This window comes from Anopheles funestus, chromosome 3RL (assembly GCF_943734845.2).
Source record: "Anopheles funestus chromosome 3RL, idAnoFuneDA-416_04, whole genome shotgun sequence".
Taxonomy (NCBI): Eukaryota; Metazoa; Arthropoda; class Insecta; order Diptera; family Culicidae; genus Anopheles; species Anopheles funestus.
In genome coordinates, this window is record NC_064599.1 from 68184827 (window position 1) to 68205337 (window position 20511).

General features: G+C 39.7%; 1 protein-coding gene across 5 annotated transcripts in view; it reads right to left on the minus strand.

Moving 5' to 3' along the window:
• Nucleotides 1-3470: 3470 nt before the first annotated feature.
• Nucleotides 3471-20511, minus strand: part of LOC125769015 (uncharacterized) — a 257007-nt gene continuing 239966 nt past the window's right edge. For 4 of the 5 annotated variants that reach the window (XM_049437383.1, XM_049437382.1, XM_049437384.1 and 1 more), the window contains 8 exons: nucleotides 17726-18015; nucleotides 16435-16512; nucleotides 15873-16061; nucleotides 8335-8554; nucleotides 7958-8252; nucleotides 7773-7901; nucleotides 7355-7700; nucleotides 3471-7282 (listed from right to left, as the gene is read on the minus strand). In XM_049437383.1, the coding sequence (XP_049293340.1) occupies nucleotides 6178-7282; nucleotides 7355-7700; nucleotides 7773-7901; nucleotides 7958-8252; nucleotides 8335-8554; nucleotides 15873-16061; nucleotides 16435-16512; nucleotides 17726-18015 (2652 nt within the window). In that variant the 3' untranslated portion in view covers nucleotides 3471-6177. The remainder of the gene's footprint in view (nucleotides 7283-7354; nucleotides 7701-7772; nucleotides 7902-7957; nucleotides 8253-8334; nucleotides 8555-15872; nucleotides 16062-16434; nucleotides 16513-17725; nucleotides 18016-20511) is intronic. The other variant, XM_049437387.1, reaches the window with a different exon arrangement.

Genomic DNA, 20511 nt, shown 5'->3' on the forward strand with positions numbered 1-20511 from the left:
TTTTAATTTAAAGCATTATTTGAGTGAAAAGAAACTCATTGCAACCAATTGGCATTAAAATAAATCAATTTAATTTTTTTTGCAAAATTTCTCAAAAAAATGGCAAGGGATACCCCTTATGAAATTTTCGAGTTGAAAATTTTTTAAAATTTTTTTTCTGATTTTTTATACTTTTTTTAATTTAAAGCATTATTTAAGTGAAAAGAAACTTATTGCAACAAAATTCGCATTAAAATATATCATATTTATAAATTTTGCTAAATTACTCAAAAATGAAGAAAATTTTACATTTTCTCAAACAGGGTAAAGAACTTGGTTCCTCGGATAACTTCTGACACAGACATCTGAAGGCATGGCCGTCCAAGAAGAAAATGTAGCCATTGGGGCCATCTATCGACCACAAGTTAAAGATAGGCAATCCGTTGGATACCGACCGAGTTATAGGCAAAATTTGGTGCAAAAATGAAGAAAATTTTACATTTTCTCAAACAGGGTAAGGAACATGGTTCCTCGGATAACTTCTGGCACAGACATCTGAGGGCATTAACGTCCAAGAAGAAAATGTAGCCAATGATGCCATCTATCGGCCACAAGTTAAAGATTGGCGATCCGTTGGATACCGACCGAGTTATAGGCAAAAGTTGGTGCAAAAATGAGGAAAATTTTACATTTTCTCAAACAGGGTAAGGAACTTGGTTCCTCGGATAACTTCTGGCACAGACATCTGAAGGCATGGCCGTCCAAGAAGAAAATGTAGTCATTGGGGCCATCTATCGACCACAAGTTAAAGATTGGCGATCCGTTGGATACCGACCGAGTTATAGGCAAAAGTTGGTGCAAAAATGAGGAAAATTTTACATTTTCTCAAACAGGGTAAGGAACTTGGTTCCTCGGATAACTTCTGGCACAGACATCTGAGGGCATGGCCGTCCAAGAAGAAAATGTAGCCATTGGGGCCATCTATCGACCACAAGTTAAAGATTGGCGATCCGTTGGATACCGACCGAGCTATAGGCAAAAGTTGGTGCAAAAATGAGCCTAATGAAATTTTCAAAATTTTATTTTTTTTTCTATTTTTTCTGATTTTTAACTCTTTTTTTAATTTAAAGCATTATTTGAGTGAAAAGAAACTCATTGCAACCAATTGGCATTAAAATAAATCAATTTAATTTTTTTTGCAAAATTTCTCAAAAAAATGGCAAGGGGTACCCCTTATGAAATTTTCGAGTTGAAAATTTTTTAAAATTTTTTTTCTGATTTTTTATACTTCTTTTAATTTAAAGCATTATTTAAGTGAAAAGAAACTTATTGCAACAAAATTCGCATTAAAATATATCATATTTATAAATTTTGCTAAATTACTCAAAAATGAAGAAAATTTTACATTTTCTTCAAACAGGGTAAAGAACTTGGTTCCTCGGATAACTTCTGGCACAGACATCTGAGGGCATGGCCGTCCAAGAAGTAAATGTAGCCATTGGGGCCATCTATCGACCACAAGTTAAAGATTGGCGATCCGTTGGATACCGACCGAGTTATAGGCAAAATTTGGTGCAAAAATGAGGAAAATTTTACATTTTCTCAAACAGGGTAAGGAACTTGGTTCCTCGGATAACTTCTGGCACAGACATCTGAGGGCATGGCCGTCCAAGAAGAAAATGTAGCCATTGGGGCCATCTATCAACCACAAGTTAAAGATTGGCGATCCGTTGGATACCGACCGAGCTATAGGCAAAAGTTGGTGCAAAAATGAGCCTAATGAAATTTTCAAAATTTTATTTTTTTTTCTATTTTTTCTGATTTTTTACTCTTTTTTTTAATTTAAAGCATTATTTGAGTGAAAAGAAACTCATTGCAACCAATTGGCATTAAAATAAATCAATTTAATTTTTTTTGCAAAATTTCTCAAAAAAATGGCAAGGGGTACCCCTTATGAAATTTTCGAGTTGAAAATTTTTTAAAATTTTTTTTCTGATTTTTTATACTTTTTTTAATTTAAAGCATTATTTAAGTGAAAAGAAACTTATTGCAACAAAATTCGCATTAAAATATATCATATTAATAAATTTTGCTAAATTACTCAAAAATGAAGAAAATTTTACATTTTCTTCAAACAGGGTAAGGAACTTGGTTCCTCGCATAACTTCTGGCACAGACATCTGAGGGCATGGCCGTCCAAGAAGAAAATGTAGCCATTGGTGCCATCTATCGGCCACAAGTTAAAGATTGGCTATTCATAGGATACTGACCGAGTTATAGGCAAAAGTTGGTGCAAAAATGAGCCTAATGAAATTTTCAAAATTTTATTTTTTTTTTATTTTTTTCTGATTTTTTTGTCTTTTTTTAATTTAAAGCATTATTTGAGTGAAAAGAAACTCATTGCAACCAATTGGCATTAAAATAAATCAATTTAATTTTTTTTGCAAAATTTCTCAAAAAAATGGCAAGGGGTACCCCTTATGAAATTTTCGAGTTGAAAATTTTTTAAAATTTTTTTTCTGATTTTTTATACTTTTTTTAATTTAAAGCATTATTTAAGTGAAAAGAAACTTATTGCAACAAAATTCGCATTAAAATATATCATATTAATAAATTTTGCTAAATTACTCAAAAATGAAGAAAATTTTACATTTTCTTCAAACAGGGTAAAGAACTTGGTTCCTCGGATAACTTCTGGCACAGACATCTGAGGGCATGGCCGTCCAAGAAGTAAATGTAGCCATTGGGGCCATCTATCGACCACAAGTTAAAGATTGGCGATCCGTTGGATACCGACCGAGTTATAGGCAAAACTTGGCGCAAAAATGAGCCTTAGGAAATTTTCAAATTTTCAGATTTTTTTTTATTTTTTTTTTATTTTTTATTCTTTTATTTGTTTAAAACATTATTTGAGTGAAAAGAGACTAATTTTTTGCCTTATTTCTTAAAAAAAGCTCAGGCATTAGCCTTAGGAGTTTTTCAAATTTATACATTTTTTTTGGGGAAATTTCCACGAGATGAGATTTTTTTTCGAATTTACAGCCATATATTTATTTCAAAAATTATATTTAGTTTCAAAATAATTTTATACAACACGTACATACTTTAAAATAGAAAGGCACTTGGTTATTTAAACTTTACAATATTTAAAGATACTCTACCGATCTAAATTATGAATTTGTATTTGTTTACCTTGTTATTGCCAGCAAAATCGAGCTATCCTGGCCTGCCATTACAGAAAACTGTCATGGCGTCGAATAGCGATTTTTCGCGGAAAATACACGTACAGCGGCATTTAGCAATTTTTTTATATGGAGTTTCGCAAAAAAAAAAATCTGAATCGCGTTCGCAAACGTGACAATTGCTAAGCGTTTAGTGACGGGATAACGTACTGTTGCCGTTACATCAGACGTTATTGAAAATTGAAAAACATATTTATTTACCGTACCATGAGTTCTTTCTCCTTGCAGTAAAACACAATTTACAACTGCTTCATGTTTCATTCCATGCGGACATACGCCCGGTAGGAAAATTCGTGACTTTATTTGATCACTAGACCGATTTCGTCGTCGACGAAGTTAGTGCCTCATCGAGCATTTTACTTATACATCTACTTCTTTTTTGTTCTGCTTTCCATTCTTCAACACCTTCGACTTCTCCGTCAAAACGTATTTCCCTTATGCTGGTAACGACCGCCTTTTACATAAGTACTAATTATTTACATCCCTATTTGCTTTAAATTTTTCTCTTGTTTTTTTTTTGTTTTGGTTTTTGTTTTGCTCATTCTGACACCGAAGCACAATGCTACAGAACTAGCACGGCTTTAAAGAAATTGTGCTTTGTTTGCCTACACACTTCCCGCACGGTATCAGAGAGCTTACCAGCTAGCGTATCGACACGGTTTCGTTTAAAAGCAGGGAACATTAGTGGGTTGAACATTGTGTAGCAACGGCATCTTTTGCAGGGTTCGTTGCAGTACGAAACAGAGAGAAATGCTTTCGCTTCATTATCCATATCGAACAGCACAACTTATGTCTTGCCAACTGCTCTTCTTTTCTTTAGATTGTATGTGTGTGTGTGTTTTTGTTTTTTTTTTTATTCTTGCTGTTCGATTATTTTGAGACAAGAGGAATTACATTTTCCTTCTAAATTACTCCCTAAAGTCGACAATCATTTACATAGTGGTTATTAACAATTACCGTAGTTTATTCTTTATCACCTACGCAAACACATGTACGCATTATCCACTACCAGCAAAAGGTTCGTATCCGATGTGTCATTCAGGGTTTGACGATTTTGGAAAAGATCCATTTCACAGCCGGAGGAAGATGTCGCGAGCTGGAAGTGCGAACGCGCCCCCACTCCTCCGCCACTGTAACGCGCGCGCGCCAGATTCACAACCTCTCGAGGGGTTTGTTGCTCATTGTTGCATTGATGTCTCTTTTCCTGTATGGAATGTAACGTTACATTCGGTTGTGTATTCGATCGTATAGTCTTACCATTTTTTTTATGCTCATGTTTAGAATTCATTACTATTTCCTACACGCGTTCAAACTCTGTACAATGTTTACGGTCAAATGGAAGATGAGTTTTTTCGTCTTCTTCGTTTCATTGAGGGAGGAAAAATTGGAATGCTTTTGTGGGAGTTGAGTTGTGGGGTTTTTTTTTGTTGCTTTTCCATTCATTGTGTACGTGTATGTGTATGTGTGTATTTTTTCACCCATTCGATGATCGAAGAGTTATGTTTCGAGACAGGTTACGGGTGTTTCCTTTACAATCGTAACGGCTAAACCATACCGTTACACCCCGTTATCTATGCAGTGCAAGTTTTAGTTAGTTCCCCGGTTTTTACTTTCTTCTTTGCTTAACTACTGAGAATCACATTATCATTTGACGATTTGAGAAAAAGGTTTTTTTTGCATTTTGGATTTTTTGTGTTGTGTGTTGTGTTTTTGCTTTTGTGTGTTTTTATTTTTCTGCCACGCATGTATGGGCCATACTTCTGTGTTATAATTATTCGCCTTGTTTTTTTCCTTCTCCATTCTATCGGAACGCCGTGTAAGCTTGCTTTAATGTACGTATCATAAAGGGATAAAAAAAACATAAAAAATAAAACATACAATACGTTGACATAACAGCAGCTGCATCTTTGTACATGGTGTCGTTTCTCAAGGGGGAGTTGTGATGAAAACGGTACTTTAAAAATATAAAAGTTTAGAGCATTATCGGCTAAAGGTTTTGTGTTAGCAAAGCGAACATACATTTTGTCGATTGTACTGGAGGAGAATTTTTTTGTTCACATCTTCTTCCTGTGTATGGATAATCAACTCTGTTGACCAGTTCACAGTTTCATTGGTTCTATTTACAGTGGAATTGTTTTTTTTTTCTTTTTTCTTTTTACTAATACGCTCCCGCATTCACTATTCCGTTTGTAGTTTTAATCAAGCTACACTAAAATGTGACAATTCCTTCCATATTTCATACATGTCTGTATGGAGTGATTTTCTGCTAATTTCGAATTTAAAAAAAACAAAAAAGGTAACATTATTTCGAATGCAAAAATTAATAACAATAATCGTCTAAAACGAAACATCTTTGCTATTAGTAAAGAATTTTTGCATAAAAATATTGCAATAGACCAATCGTTTAGAAAAAAATCCTTTCCCACACAACGTAATCACACCATTTTGTCCTCATGTTCTTAAAACTGGCCATCACAACCATTTTAGTTACTAATAATTTGCATCATTTACACTCCATTCAAATCCTTAATTTTTTCCCCCCTTTCCAATCGCACATAATTTCCGCGACCCTAGCAGGGTAGAATTGTCTCTGCCACAACTGATTGTCACAATTAAAAACCAACCTTCTGTCCGTCTGCTTCCATTCGGCTTGACGGGGATACTACGGGGAATATGCTACGGCTTCTAAAAACAATTCCTTTCCTTTTCCTATGTAACTCGTTTAAATACTCGAATCGGCACGCTTTTGCGACGCTACACGCTACACGTGTCAAATATCACCATTTTGTTGTTTCGTTAGTTACGCGTACGCCACCGGGCTTGTGCACAACGTCACCGTTCGTCCATAACCGTCCACTCAGCAGCTGCTCGTGCTGGTGGCGTGTTGGTTGAACGCGAAGTAGTAAAAGTCCTGCGACGACTTCGGCATTGGCTACACCGAAGTCTCCAGCTCCTGTCAACAGAAGCTATCCTTCGACGGGTCCAGGTAGAGTGGTGTCAACGCGTGGCTCGACTGGAGGTGATGGTTAGCGTGTGGATAGCCGGAACCATGGTGTGGATGTGGCTGCCCATAACCACCCCGTCCGGCTGCATCCAGATGGACACTCTGCAGGTGCTTCTTTTCACCCCGCTTGCGGCGGGCACAGGCAGTTAAACCGGCCGCCAGCGAGAGCACGAGCGTAAGGGTGGCCGCCGCTAGACCGACATGCAGCGGAGATAGTGGCAATCGCAGATCACACTCCGTTGGGCTTTCATCCTGTCCCGAGGGACAGTGTACTTTGCCATCACACCACAGCTCGGACGGGATGCAGGCCTGCAGCTCCTGGCAACGGTGCGGACAATCGTGCGCCGGGAAGATCTCCATCCACGAGAACTTGTACTCGATCAGCTCGACCGGTGGCCGGCGTGGGCTCTTGAACTCGATAATCAAACTCTTGGAAATTTCCATCGCACTGAACTCGTACGCACGGTCCCAACCATCCGAGAACGCTACCACATCCGGACCGGATGGGCAGAGATCGCGCGAGTTTTTCGGATTGTTCGTCGAGTAGACGGTAATGCGGGCATCGGTCGGGCAGGGTGGTGCCGATTGCAGTAGCGGCGGCATCCAGAACCCTTTCAGCTTCAGCACCAGATAGCTACTGTCCGTTTCGGGCTCCAGTAACCATGGTTGGATCAGTGCGGGACACGGTGTCGGTTTCAGGTAGGCATCGCCACTACGTCCCCGTAGCCGTCGTTCGGACCAATCCGTCTCGCAACCGTCGCGCGCAAACTCGTACCGGCCCTCGAAGTAAAAGTCACGGAAATCTTGATCCACCTCCATCTGGAGCGTGGTAAACTTCACCTCCACAATGCTAGCTGCTAACGGTGCGAGCGTTATCGAACCGGACACATCGGAGCAAAGGCAGTCGCGCGGTAACGGCGACACATCCGTCCATGGTACTTCGCTGATGCGTAAATCTGACACCGGTCCACCATGATGGTTGCAGTGCCATCGTCCAGATCGGTTTTGCAAATTTTGACACGATCTACCACCGAACCGTGCTCTGGTGATCGTTAACCTGTAGGAAGGGCATAAAGGTTCGTTGCTATATACGTGAGATTACATGATCAAGAGCTTCGTGCAAGCTTACCTGACACTTTCACCGCCGCTCGCTTCGAACCGGATGATGCAAGAAATGTTTGGAGAACCTCCACGTCCATACATGAAAACGTTCGACGGTGAGCGAAAGATGCCCCGTGATGCTGATGAAGAGCGAAAGACCCGATCGCAAGATTTGGGATGGAACTGCACTAGTGCGGCCGGTTCTGGCATAGCTGATGGAGCTACCAACGGTTCCAATGGTGCTCCACCGAGCGAGTTGTCCACAAACTCATACCTCAGCTTAAAAGCCGATGCGGGACCGTATAGACGAGCCGTCCCGATGGGACTTGGACGATACTCGATCGTTAAGTCGGAACCCGTCGAAAGATAACTCTCTGGAATAGGGTAAGCAGAATAGCAGCTGTAGCTATTATCGTTATCATCTCCAATAAAACGAGCGTCCATACCTTGTGTTGAGCAGGGTCGACTACCCTTCGCTACCAACGAACGGGAACAAAGTCTCGGTACCTCCTCGCGACAGATCTGTTCGATCAGGCTCGCATTCCGCTGGTAGTCCGGTGGGGCGCCTAAAAAAACTAACATAAATATCCCCACCTCAATACCACGGCCAGCCAGCACGGACGCTACTTACCGTAGGGGCGTGACGTTACCGACGACCATCGACCGTCCCAGATGCGTAACTGCGTCACACATTCCGCCGGTGACTCGAACCCGGTAGGATCGATTGCGGAATGGTACTTGATGAACGATACCCAAACCGTTTCATGCCGCCGACCCTGGAAGTGGTACAGACAGGAGCTTTCCGGTGGCAACGTGTGCTGCGGGCTTTCCAGCTCGCCCGTCTGGCTTTCGAACGCACTGATGATGAACTCGCAGCGTCCCGGCTGCCGGATGTACGACTGGGAGTTCGAATTGACGTACAGAACCTGCGCAAGGGAAGGAAATGTGTGCCACAATTTAATCAAGATCTCGCCACAACACAAACTCACAACTCCGGACGCTGCTTACGTGTACTTCTAGCTCGAACCCGGGCAGAAAGGTGACGGGATTCGGATGGAACGGCACATCAAACGGGGACGTGTGGAACTCGACACGCATCTCCGGACCACTGGATACGATATCCGGCAGGACGTCTCCACCACAAATTCTCCCAATGGTCGGTGCTTCCGGTGCCGCACCGTCGTAAATGCTGAGATAGTCCTGTGCCTCGTCGCACTGCTCCCAACTCCTGGTGTGGATTTTATTTTTTCGTGTGAAAAAAACACAAGAAAACCGGAATTGTTAGCTATCAACATAACCTTAAAAAAACAGAATAGCTGATGGACTATCGCACTTTGTTTCCCAATTCCTGATATAAAACTTCACCTCGACATGAAAAATGAAGAAAATAAAAAAAAACACTTCAACGCTTCATTCCAACGGTAAAGTGTGCCATTTGACACGGTTCCAGTGCCGGAGGGTCATAAAAATTTACGATCAGGAAGTATTAGCATTACCAGTTCGGTCATCAACACGCACTCTTCTAATTTGTTTATTGACCGGTAGCTAAATCAAACGGGCACGATTCGTCACGCGATCCTTCCTGTTGCCGGTTTTTTTTTTAATGGTCAATGCGCCAGTGTTTATAATGTTCTACCCCATTCTCTGCTCGATTTGTTCCTATTCAAAACCGTTTATTAGGTTAACTGGACATAGACCTCCGTTCCTCGAAGGCAATCAAACGCACGCACGATCGTTATAAAATAGTTAGTCTCTTCAACACCTCGAAGGTAGCCTTAAATTTTTTAATTCATAACCCGATTGTAGTTTGCGGTAAATGAGAATAAAAAAATGCGGAGTTTAGTTTAATGTATAAAGAAGGTTTATAAAATCGTACGGAAGGCATTTTTCTTGTGGTAAAAGTGTATTTTACGTTGCCATAATCAACTTACAGGGTATTGACTAAATTTCTTTTCACTGTAATATAAGATTGTAGCAGCACTGCGGTTCTTATATTAAAGAAATGCCTAGACAAGATGGTCATTTTTATGCGAAAGTTTCCTTCAAAGTCATCCCCCAATGAACCTCAAGTAATTACCCAGAAAGAGATCTCTCTCTATCTCTCTCTCTCTCTCTCTCTCTCTTTCTCTATTGTTGACTTTTAACGACCACTAAGGTCACGCCGGCCATTTCTAGCATACTAGACCTATTTTTACCGCGTAGCCGGATCAGTCAGTCCTTGCTACGGAGGGACGGGCCGAACCTGAGATTTGATCCCCGGTCCTGCCGTGTAGAAGGGCGCCGTTTATCACATACACCACCATACTTAGCAAAAATGAGAAGAGTACACGAATTCCAAATTGTGATCAAAAATACAATTCACTGCCTGTGAATCGGAACATTGCCAAAAATATTGTTTGTGGATCAGAGCAAAACACATAGCTTGTGCTGGTAACTCAGGACTCGACAACTTATGCTTGCCTGAGAACGATGATCTAGTATTTAACATACTTCTCATCTTAAAACCAGGATCAGCACATAATTGTAAGACTTCCGGATGCAAGCCGTAGAGTTACCTTCCGTCAATTTGCGATGGATCTGGAAGAACATTAACAACTACTAATTCTCGTCGGTCCGGCGATCCAATTCTGTTAGTGAACAACAAGATCCCAAGAACTGCTAATACAGAGTATCCTACCAAGAAGAGACCCTTAAAAAATTTAGCACACTGTTGCAAGACATGTTAGTCATTAATCCTGACACAATCCAACAACATTTGTTCTAACTCTGTAACTCGTCTTCTTCATTCACTCTCTTCATCTATTATTCTTCATCGACCAAGCAGTAAACAATACAAGGAATGCCTAAAGAAACAAATCCTCCTGGACATGGAAGTTACATCATTATAGTGTCAACAAATCAACAAAAACCCTGTCATGATTTCAATTCCAAAATAAACCAATTTCAGCAACAATGTAGCCTAACCCCAAGTACTCATCGCGCTACATATCCAGCAGAATGTATTAAATAACTTCAATCCATCATGTGTGTACATCAAACAGTTTCGCTACCCATTACCATCCCCATCCTTTTGCCATTTCCTTTTCATGCACGATATTTTAACACCTTCCAACGCGTAGCAAAGTCAATCCAGCCAGACGTCTATCCTCCGGTTGCGAAATGCCAGACTCACCCAAGCATATCCTTTTCCGTGCAACGTTAACCGAACGAGTGGAAACACCTTGTAAACCCCCAACAACAAAAAAAACTCCAAGCGCTATATCGCCCAATTGATTTTCCAATCAAATTATCGTACCTCAAACCGATCACCCTTTAGTTCCTCACGCAACGCTTCTATCGCAATCGCAATCAGTCGTTCGTTTCTAAACCATGGAGCTAGCTGGACCGGCTCGACTAACTGGTTTTTGGGTAAAGTTTTTAGTCTTCCCTTTGCGTCCATCACCCGCCAACAGAGACCTCATCGCGACCTCCACCAAACCAAACACTCGAATGGGATAGTTGTATAGCCGGGGCCGGGTGTTCACGTTCACTGAAAAAGGAACAACTTTCTTTCCCGCACGGAATCTGTTTCGAAATTTACCTCAAATCCTTAACCCAACAGGTTTTCCATAAATCCTTAACTTTTTCTATGTTTCCTACACTTCCCCCATTCCTTTACGGTCGGTTTGCCCAAAAATCCTAGCACCAATCTATACTTATATTTTCCCAAAACCACAACCATCATTGCAACGGTGGAGTTGGTTGGATAAAGGAATGGGAAATCGTTCGTTCGCAGCCCCACAAACCAAAAGAGAGCGAGAGCAAGTTTTCCTCCACCTTTAGCCAATTCGAACTGCAAAAGTTAAGGGTACGGTCTTGTGTAGTAAACTAGCTCGAACGACGAATAGTGGCTCACGAGAATCGAAACTGAAGCCATTCCCGTACAATCTTGCTTAAGTAGATACAAATGTATGTACACAGATACACATAAAGAAATGTGCACAGTCTCAATACAATGGGAAGCTATGGAGAAGTATGAAAATCACTTGTTTCCCTTCTCCACTCCTTCCCAAGCGGTTAAAATGCATCATTGCACCTATTTGCCTTTAAAATATTTCCTAACCAAAGCGAAGTGCGCTTCGCTTCAACGAAGAATAGACCATCTTTAAGTTACGTCCACCGCTCCCCGGAAAACAAGGTGTGCGGGTTTGTAGGTGTGTGTGTGTGTGTGCGTGTGTGTGGTTGGCTATAATAATTTGAAATAATAATTTACAAGTTTTGCATTGGAAATTGCTTTCGGGCAGGATCTACCCCGGTTTCCAGTCTCTTCCTGCCTTCCAGCAACAGCACAACGAGTCTATTTTGGCTGCAGTTGGATAAATTTTAACGTTCTGACCACATTCCCGATACTACCCCCATTGCCTTCAGTTGGTATACGTTCTAAAAGCATAACCCCTCCGGGACGGAAGAGCAAAACCCGAACCGAACTTTTACCCAGGTGCGCTTGTTCGCTCACGGTCGAACCGAAATGGAAAGCCGTAAATTCTCTATTCGACCGAGTGGATGAGATAGTTAGCCGTTAGTTTCAAGCAACCATATGGAAACCGGTGTCTCTATGTGTGTATGTGTCGCTAGTGTGAAGTAGTTTTGTACGAGATGAAAATACGGAAATCTCATGTTTTTTTTTCTTCTTTTGGAAGCTTTATCAAGAAATATCTAGCATAAGAGTTGCGCTACAGGTGAAGCTGTAACGCGTGTGGCAATTTATAGCGATATTAAAGTAAAATATTAGCACTCAACGTGGAAGCGTTTTGGCTACAGAATAGAGCACTTTGTGCTAAGGTTAAATTTGTGTTTATTGTTTTTTTAATTTAAATTTTAAAAATGTTATACATACTTAATCGATCAACAATACATTAAATATTATGAAAGACCAACACAAAGCTGTATTTTTAAATAATTTGTTAAAGAAAAGAAAGCCTATTTCAGTGTACTATTTTTTCTAGAAATTAATTAAAATGGACATGATATAATATTAGGATAAAAAAACAGTACCATTGCATATCTTCAGGCGTTTAGCAAAACTCGTCACGCGATTCACTCTTTTACAGCGTTACGCCTAAATTTATGCAATATTCTGTTTTTGTTTTATTCAATTCTATAGTAACCGACTTTTTTACTCGGTTAGAACGGCCTGGCCGTATCAAGACTTATTTTACCACGTAGCCGGATAGTCAGTCCATGTCTACGGGACGACGATCCGGATGGGATTTGAACCCGGTCCTGCCGTGTGGACGGGCGCCGTTATCACATGCACCACCGGGCCGTCCCAAATATAGTTTAACTTAATATTGATTATTTTGTTAAATTCGCTATATTTTCTGTTTATTACATTGGAGAACATGTAAATGAACCCATCAAAACAATACTTGACACAAGCAATTAACAAAAAATTTTAATATTATCATAACATTATAAAACATTAAGGGCGGTCCGGTGGTGCATGTGATAAACGGCGCCAGTCCACACGGCCGGACCGGGTTCAAATCCCATCCGGACCGTTCCCCCGTAGCAAGGACTGACTATCCGGCTACGTGGTAAAATAAGTCTAGTAAGCCAGAAATGGCCGGCGTGACCTGTAAGGTCGTTAAGCCAAGAAAAAAAAAAAAACATTATAAAACAATAATTGTCTCAATGCAACGAAAAATTCTTTTTCAAGTGGAATTCCATTTTTGTTAAATTTATATAGTACCATATCGACACTGAAATAGGACATCTCTAACACCCAACAACAATAGCGACAACAACTACAAACGCAACAAAACACATTTACAACCGAGTATGCCCGGGATAAAGTAAAATGCAAGGAGGAAATGCCTTGTGAAAAATGTACTTCTTCAGCTTCAGAGGCTGACAATACGACCGAAGCCGTAATAATTAATTATACATAAATAAAAAAAATAATATCGACACTGTCATCTTTTGAAATAAGTTCTTTTCCGATTAAGCTCCTAAATCTATGCAATCTGCTATAATTAATGCAATCAAGAATTATGGTAAATTCTAGCAAGTCGTTCTGAAGGAATAAACAAACAAAAAATACAATAATTTGCCTCATAATTTACTGTAATGCAACGACAATGCCTTTTCTTTTATCTGTTCCCAAGCGACCATCAATATACGGAGCTTTCAGTTCGCACTCCAGCGTAATGCGAACCAACCTGCGACGCATAGCAAATTCCGGTGCGCAAAGTTAACTTGCAAAAGTGCAATATGTATGTATGTTACATTTTAAATGTTCCTGCAAACCGGACACCCCCCGGTTGTGCTCATCAAAGAGCTGGGCGCGGTTTTTCCACGGCGATGGTCATATTTAATTACATTGCTGGTTTTGTGGTTGAAGCATGTGCGACGGCACTGTGCCGGCACGCTACACGACTCGACCGCAGGGTCATCGAGGTTTGAAGCATTACGGCTTTACAAGCGCTCGCAAAAGAGGAAAATTGTATCTGACACGGGCTACATCAAAACTGCAAGACTGCAGCGAAAAAGAAACACCACCACGGTGCAATAATATACCAGTTGAAAAGTAGAAAATTAAACATTTCCATTGCGACCGTATTTCGATTCCGGGCCGGTGCGGCTGATGATGATAGGAAGGTAGATTCTGGAGTTCTGGTAACCGCATCCTTGGATGCGTGGATTTCATTCCGAGTACGCGCGACCCATTCCCATCGAGGCAAGTAATCAATTTTCATTAACAACCCTACGGTGCCGGTGACGTGCTGTGACGCAGATTGGCATAGTGACTGCCAGCTGTGATCGGATTTATTTTGCTCATATTTCAGGTAGGGATTACGCGGTTGCCACTCGTAAGCACTCTATTTTGCTCCAGTTTTCTGTTTATATTTCGCTTCGAGAAGCAATTTCAATATTATACGTTGATTTCGTAGTAGTATGAGATAAAGCAACTTTACGCTTTATGTCAAAAAGCAGTTAATAAAAGAAAGTTGTACATAAACCATGCATTCACCACAAATAAATTAATATTTTTTGGTTGTGTATATTTGTTGGCCCTTTTTTGTGCAAACCGATCTATTTATTTGCTTTTGATTCACACCCAAATAAAGCGTCCAGTTTATCATCCAATCTGACCATGAGTTTCATGTCCCCACGAAATGTGTTGCGTGATGATCCAAGAAGGATGACGATGATCCGTGGTGACGGATGAACCATGTTCTCTGGTCAGTGTTGTGATGTATTCATGTTTTCCTTCACACCCCTTTTTGCGTTCCTCCCTTTTTTTATAAAGGGAAACAAGCCACAACAAAAAAACCGTTACATCGTTTAATTGTGGTTTATTACAAACACGGAATTAAATAGGAAACAATGGGAAGCAAGGTTAAGCGGTGGGTAAAAATGGGTGTGTTTACGTACGATGTATTGTAACCTTTTTTTTGTTTTCTGCTTCTTCTGGTCCAGTTTATCAGTTACTTTGATGTTGCATGTAAATAATGCAACCTCATTTTAATGGCACTCCTTTTACAAACAAACGAAAAAAAAACCCAATCCGGATAACTACATGTTTCTGTAGCACACAATAACATGATGTAATTACGAGTTTTCCTAATCGTGTTGGAAATGGTTTAATGTAACTCATTATAATGTTTTACACGAGGAGGTTATAGTGTTAGTATAAGTATAATGAGGATATGGAGAAATAAGATTTACCAAAAACAATAATGCAATAATTCGTTTATGTTAAATTAACGACTTGTGCGCGAATTTCTCCTTAACGTATTATCTGTGTAATTCAGGATACGACTGTACACTGGATTTGAACAAATTCAAAGCACTAAGAAAAATAACATCGTGCATTAAAACAAAAATTAATTTCTTACACATTATATTCCAATATGGTTAGAAAAAATGCAGCAAAATCTAAAAAAAACGAGTTTTTCTTCTTCATACTTTTGACATAGTTCATTCAGAAGCCATTCCTTATCTTCAACATTTTCTTTCATCCTCAAAATTCGTACAGTATTATTACGGACAGTACATCATCTAAAATCATACTTCCATTACATAACCTTTAAGTACTCTTTTTTATGGGAGTAAATAAAGTTCTAGAATGAAATCCTCTTTTCCAACCCGTAAAGTATGTTTACTACTAAAAGCTGTCATTCATCACCATACGAAAACATCGATGAGCATCAGCATCGATACGGGAAAGCTCCATCCCCACTAAAACTCACCCAAAAGACATCCCTTTAGGATGCTCACGATATTTCACCAAAATCATCCTTTCGAAACGCACAAGCGAACGCATCAATATTCACCTAAGCACCTTGCGAACGGACATGCTACAACAATGCCTGATGGCCGTTGTATCCGTTCATTGTGCGTTCGTTAAATTAAAAAAAAATACCCCCATCAAAAAAATTCTTCCCCGTATACATCTGTTTAGACATTTCCGCCAGATACCAAGCCTCCTGAAGTTGCGTCTAACGCAACGAAACTCCGGACGCTCGTTCGCGTGTGGGTCGCAGTCATCAATAATGAATTACCTTAAAATCCGGTTGTTCGCCTCGTGGTGTGTCGCCTGCTCCTTCATGTTTAATTTATGCCCGTCCGGTTGCCGTAGTACGATCATCGCGTGCAGACCGCTAGGGGGCGCTCGATGATTAATATAATATTTACATGTTAAATTGCGCGGATAAATGCCGGGATAGTTGGGTGATCGTATTCGGCAGGTCCTGTAAATAAAATCAAACGATGTGGTGCTTTAGTACGTAGTACCGTTGTACACATTGGACCACCGGACGATATCGAACAAAACGTGTACGAGCGTGCAGATTGGCTAATTTATAATCCAACCGTTACCCGGTCGACCCGGTTTGTCCGAATCGAACGGTTCTCACATACACATTTTTGCATCCGAAAGGTTTAACGCTCCAATCTCGACCCTCTAAATACGGGATTAGGTGAACCGTGGTGAAGCGTTCCAACTCCCGCTAGTTGAACCGAACGGAACCTACCGTGTCGTCAGATCCCGTGGGAACGGACATAACCCGTTTCCGTACCATCCTATAACCAATCGACACACACGTAACTGGAACCGGAACTTACCTTTTGTCACAGTCATAAAAGTTGCGATTGCAGTAGCTGCCGGGTACGAGATCTCCGTTCCATATCCGGTTATCGTTCCTGGAAGAGTACAAATGGATAGAGAAATGCTGGTGAGCAAAAAATAAAAACACTACACGGTATTCCGGGAACATCGACCCGGTACACAGTATCAATGATAAGAAAAATGTAGTATTAACTCAACATATTACTCTCTGCCAATAAATACAAGCATTCCGTTTTGTATGTACTCCCACCTGTCCCACAAAGCACCAAATGTGCCTGGACCGAATCGATTGTAATGGATACGAATCCATTCGTTTGTAAATTGTATTCTAGCAAAACGGTTTTTCCCTCCCCATTTTCCCAACAATTCCTACACTGCGTTATGAAAATGGTGGAAAGTCAGCACCAAAGGCAACGAAAGAGAGTGGTGAGACACACACACGGGTGTGTATAAAATGCAATAACCTAGATTTAATGCCAACAACATTGGGTGCCGATGTATAACTCCCAGCCTAGCGATTACTTTCTCCTGCCGCATGCTTTGTGTGCGAATGCGTTAACATCTTTTTATTTTTGCCGCTTTCCCTTACGAGGATTTTGCTGGTTTTATTTATATTTTTTGCTGCTTTTATCGTTCCAGTCAACCCAAACGCACACAACTCACACGGAGGGCAGGATCGTAAAACCAAGCTTTTATAGTTTATTACTTAATGGAATTTTCAATTTTCTCTTGCCCGCATGCCGTATACGGTTGTTTGCTGTTTGTTTTCTTTAAAGGACAAAATCACGCTGCAAACGTAAGGAATGCAGCAAAAACACATTCATCGATATGAGGGATGGAAGTGTACAATTGGATTGAACAAATCGAGAAGGGAAATCCATTTTTTTAAGCCAAACAATGTGTATGTTAGTTATTTGTGTTGGGTTTGTTTGATTTACAAACATATTCTTTATGTGTAATTCTTGTGAAAAATAAAAACAATACACTTCCATTTCAAATTTCTCAAAAATGCTATAAATGTTCACATTCAATTGCATAAATATAGGCGTACAATTTGTGCTTAGGTTACACAAAGGTCGCTGTTTGTGACATGATTTCTATACAGGTAGTTCCCGAGATACATTATTATAGCTCTAAAATACTCTAAAATCAATTCAACTTCGTTTCAAATTGATTCGTATCGCGTAATTAACGCGTGCGAACCCTCCAGATGAAGAGTCTTTTCTAACAGTTTTACACATATTACAACTAAACCAAGCAATACAATTTAAAGTGATACGTTCATACCTTAACTTTGCATCGCTGTGTCGTAAAAATTTGTAGATTAGACGAAACTCGAACCCATTCGACATACTGCTGCTTGCCTGCGGTAGCTTGTCCAAACGCAACGTTACATTGACCGATCGCGTCTCACTGTAGTATATCGTATAGCCGGATGCCGTCCCGCACCATCTGCCGTCGAGATTTGGTAAGCCCTGCTCACTGATAGTCATGAAGCCTTCCATACATTCGCCATGCTGTTTAAGGTCGTGGAAATTTTCGACAAATTTTCCAATACTAAACTTGGCCAGATTTAGCTGGAATGGTAGATAGAGATCGAGGATGCGATTAAGTCAATTATGAATATGTCATATTCAAGAAATATCAACTTTAAAAAGATTATTTACACTTTTAACCTGTATGCCGTAAAAAACCGAAGATTGAAAAAAGGGTACCCTTGTCCATCATAAGAAACCTTTTATCTATTAGTAGCTATTTTTTGAACAGTTCAGTGATACAGGAACTCGAGAAACATACTGTCTCGGATATTTTTAATGTACTCCCGCAAAACTTTTCCTTCAAGAAAAGGAACATTTTTGGGACAGATTCTACTACTGTCCCACGCCCGGAAGGTAATAAATCAGTATCAATAAGATTAAAGACCCTTTTTCCCCTCAGTCGGCAGAGCTTTAAATGGAAAAGTTTGGTTAATTCGGCTTTGACCAATGTTTGTTTGACTTTTTATTCTATTATAATGCAGTGTGCTGTTCTTTATTAACCGTTTCTTTTACGATAAGAACCCTTAAACACTTTACTATTTGTTCATTTTACAAATTACGTGTCTTTAGTTATGTGATTCTCACAACATACAAAAAAAAAATTAAAGAGAAACAACTTTAATGCAAACTTGTTCTGCTTGTTTTACACGTCACTTTATACGTCGACTGTTCACTCGTTTGGAAATCGTTTCCTAACACTCACCCACATTGTAAGGGTGTGGACGTAATGGGGTGCTTTTAATGCCTCCGACTAATCCCGTCGATGGGACATTCAGGCACCAAGGACGGCCAGACAGTCGTGATTAAAAAACTTTCATTTTACTGCACTTAAGCTCTCCATTTCATCGAAGCCTTCGCTAAATCTTAGGCCGAAGTTGCTCTCTTTTTTTTTCATTACAAGCCGCGGAAGTATATTTCGTTTGAAAATCTTTTCTTCGAAGAATTTCTAACAGTTTTTGTTTTCTTTTGTTCCAATTTGCTCTGTTAAGTAGAGGGGTGAAAAAAAACTATTTCTTTGGTGAAAGCTTCTTTTCACTTAAGAAATAAATTATTACTGAGCTAACTTTATTATGTGCGAAAGGAAAGAACTGGTTCTTTGCATAAGTAGTAGAAATGTACTAAGCAAAAAATATTTCAAACAGAATATACATAAATTTTAAAAAATATATTGGTAACAAATCGAATTTATTTATTAAATTACTTTTATTAAATTAAATTAAATTAAATTAAATTAAGACTAACAGCATCATTGAATCGAAAGAAAACATCGCTGTTACTTCACTCCTTAAAAGTATGCAATCTGTCTATCAAAAGCACTGTTTTGTTTTCTTTTCAATGTTTTAATTATTCAAGGCAAAGCTTTTACAAGTGTCTGCTATCAGAAAAAAAATTTTCTCTGTCGAATAAATCAATTTAGTAAATAAAACGTAGCTAGCCATGTGAAACATTTAAGGTATTATATTTTCCTGCTGGTGTAAAGTTATCTATGATTTTCAATTAGATGATTGGCTGTTTTTGATCGGCGCAAAAAGTTCCAAACGAAATAAACAAGCTGCCCCAAATCCAACCCAGCTTTAGAGCAGAAGTTCACAAAATGTTCCCATTTGGAACAATATCGTCCAAATCGTCCAGACAGTCGGTAACGTTTGAGCTACGCCGGGAATAGCAAATCGAACGATGATTACAAGGAACGTTTGGTAAAAGACTTTGATACAAGGCAAACAAATCGCCAGGAAACGTACGGTCGCTATCCGATCTCTAGCGCTATACCAGCGATCCATTAACAGAGCCGATTTGTTCTCCAATTCCCGGAGCATCAGCTTCATCAAAGTGTGAAACAAACTTTTCTGTTTGACTAGCCGGAATAAATTAAACAATTTTAGCGCTTTGAAGCTTCGAATCGTTCAACGAAAATTTCCCAGTAAATGGTGGGGAGTATCGTTCGTCGATGGTGAAAAGGTATTGCAGGTGGAAATTCGACCGAAAGTCTATTTCTCGCCAGCTTGCAAAGGGAAAACTTATTCCTTCTTTTGTGCCCTATTAGCATAAGTCAGCGCAAATGAAAAAGTCAACAAAATTGGAAATAAATTGAATTAAATGTAAATAAACTGGGCTCGTGCGAAAAATGGATTTGTTGATCTAATTTAGTGGCATTGTAGGTCCGGTCGGTGCCTTTCTCGGGAAGAATAAGTAATTTCTACTTGTTTTCAAAATAGTGCAACTTATTTTTATTTTCTTTATTTCCCCTCAAAAAAAAAAAACAGCCATGAAAAAACGTCGTTCACGCACCTGTGAAATCTGTGCGCAGTAACAATGATTGACATGTACAAGGAAAATACATCTGCCAGACGTTTGATGGGGAATGGTTTTGGTTTTTCCATTTGCCGGTAATTAAATTGATGATTACCACAACATCCTTTCCCGAACAAAACTTTTCCTAGATAATCAATTGAATAGTATACTGAAACCATATATACAGGAATCAGAAGGAAATGGCCACTAATTTTGTTTTGTATAAAGAGTGAGACGTTGCAC